The 1,491-nt window shown below is 46.5% G+C and overlaps 1 protein-coding gene across 1 annotated transcript in view; it reads left to right on the top strand.

Moving 5' to 3' along the window:
* The window catches only part of LOC106510968 (polycomb protein suz12-B), a gene marked incomplete at its 5' end in the record, with an annotated part of 10,221 nt that overhangs the window by 2,026 nt on the left and 6,704 nt on the right, over positions 1 to 1,491 (top strand). Inside the window, 3 exon segments of the mRNA XM_013999704.1 lie at positions 266 to 423; positions 502 to 703; positions 898 to 977. Of these exon segments, the coding sequence (XP_013855158.1) occupies positions 266 to 423; positions 502 to 703; positions 898 to 977 (440 nt within the window).

The following is a 1,491-nucleotide window of genomic DNA, read 5'->3' on the forward strand; positions in this document are numbered from 1 at the left end:
TCCTCCTGTCCTCTGTCTCTCCTCCTGTCCTCTCTGTCTCTCCTCCTGTCCTCTCTGTCTCTCCTCCTGTTCTCTGTCTCTCCTCCTGTCCTCTCTGTCTCTCCTCCTGTCCTCTCTGTCTCTCCTCCTGTCCTCTGTCTCTCGTAGTTGTTGAAGTTTGTAATAAAGACAGTCAAAGACAGGGTCTGTCCCTCAGACCAGGTGTTTTCAGATGTTTGGACCTGGTTGGACATGGTTCAGGTCTGGTGTCTCTGGTCTCCCTCAGCCTCACCCTAAAGGAGCAAAGATCGAGGTGTCCATCAACGATTGTTACGACGGTTCGTACACAGGGAACCCTCAGGACGTCCACAACCAGCCGGGCTTCGCCTTCAGCAGGAACGGACCCGTCAAGAGGACCGTGGTGACCCACGTCCTGGTCTGCAGGTACCACCCCGTCCCCTTGTCCTCTCTAAAATAACTCACCCACCTCCCGTTCAGACCAGGACCGTCTCCTCTGTCCAGACCCAAGAGGATGAAGCCCAGTCTGTCTGAGTTTCTGGACCTGGAGGACGCAGACCGGGACCAGCACCAGAGGACGTACATCAGTGGACACAACCGTCTGTACTTCCACAGTGACTGCTGCGTTCCCATGAGGGCCCAGGAGATGGAGGTGGACAGTGAGGACGAGAGGGACCCGGACTGGCTCAAAGACAAGACCGTGAAGGTGAGTCCACCAGGTCCAGTCCTTATAGGTCTGACCCAGAATCTGTTCAGGTTCTTCTCATCAATCACTTGAAAACACTAATTCAGGATCCATGGATCAGAAGTCAGATTTCCACTTTAATCTCTTCAGATTAAATTTATCAGGATTATAAACAAACAGGGATTAAAACTCAGGTTTTTATTTTTTCATTTCAGCAAATCGAAGAATTCACCGACGTAAACGAGGGCGAGAAGGAGATCATGAAGCTGTGGAACCTGCACGTCATGAAACACGGGTAGGTTTCTAATCCTAATCCAGATGATTCAGTCCTGCTAATCCTAATCCAGATGATTCAGTCCTGCTAATCCTAATCCAGATGTTTCAAACCTGCTAATCCTAATCCAGATGTTTCAAACCTGCTGATCCTAATCCAGATGATTCAGTCCTGCTAATCCTAATCCAGATGTTTCAAACCTGCTGATCCTAATCCAGATGATTCAGTCCTGCTAATCCTAATCCAGATGAAAACTGGTTTTAGGTATAAACTGGTTTATATAAACTGGTTTCAGGTGTAAACTGGTTTATGTAAACTGGTTCCAGGTGTAAACTGGTTTATATAAACTGTTTCCAGGTGTAAACTGGTATATATAAACTGGTTTCAGGTGTAAACTGGTATATATAAACTGGATTCAGGTGTAAACTGGTTTATATAAACTGGTTCCAGGTGTAATCTGGTTTATATAAACTGGTTCCAGGTGTAAACTGGTATATATAAACTGGATTCAGGTGTAAACTGGTTTATACAGTGG

Source organism: Austrofundulus limnaeus, unplaced genomic scaffold (assembly GCF_001266775.1).
Source record: "Austrofundulus limnaeus strain Quisiro unplaced genomic scaffold, Austrofundulus_limnaeus-1.0 Scaffold2421, whole genome shotgun sequence".
NCBI classification, from domain to species: Eukaryota; Metazoa; Chordata; class Actinopteri; order Cyprinodontiformes; family Rivulidae; genus Austrofundulus; species Austrofundulus limnaeus.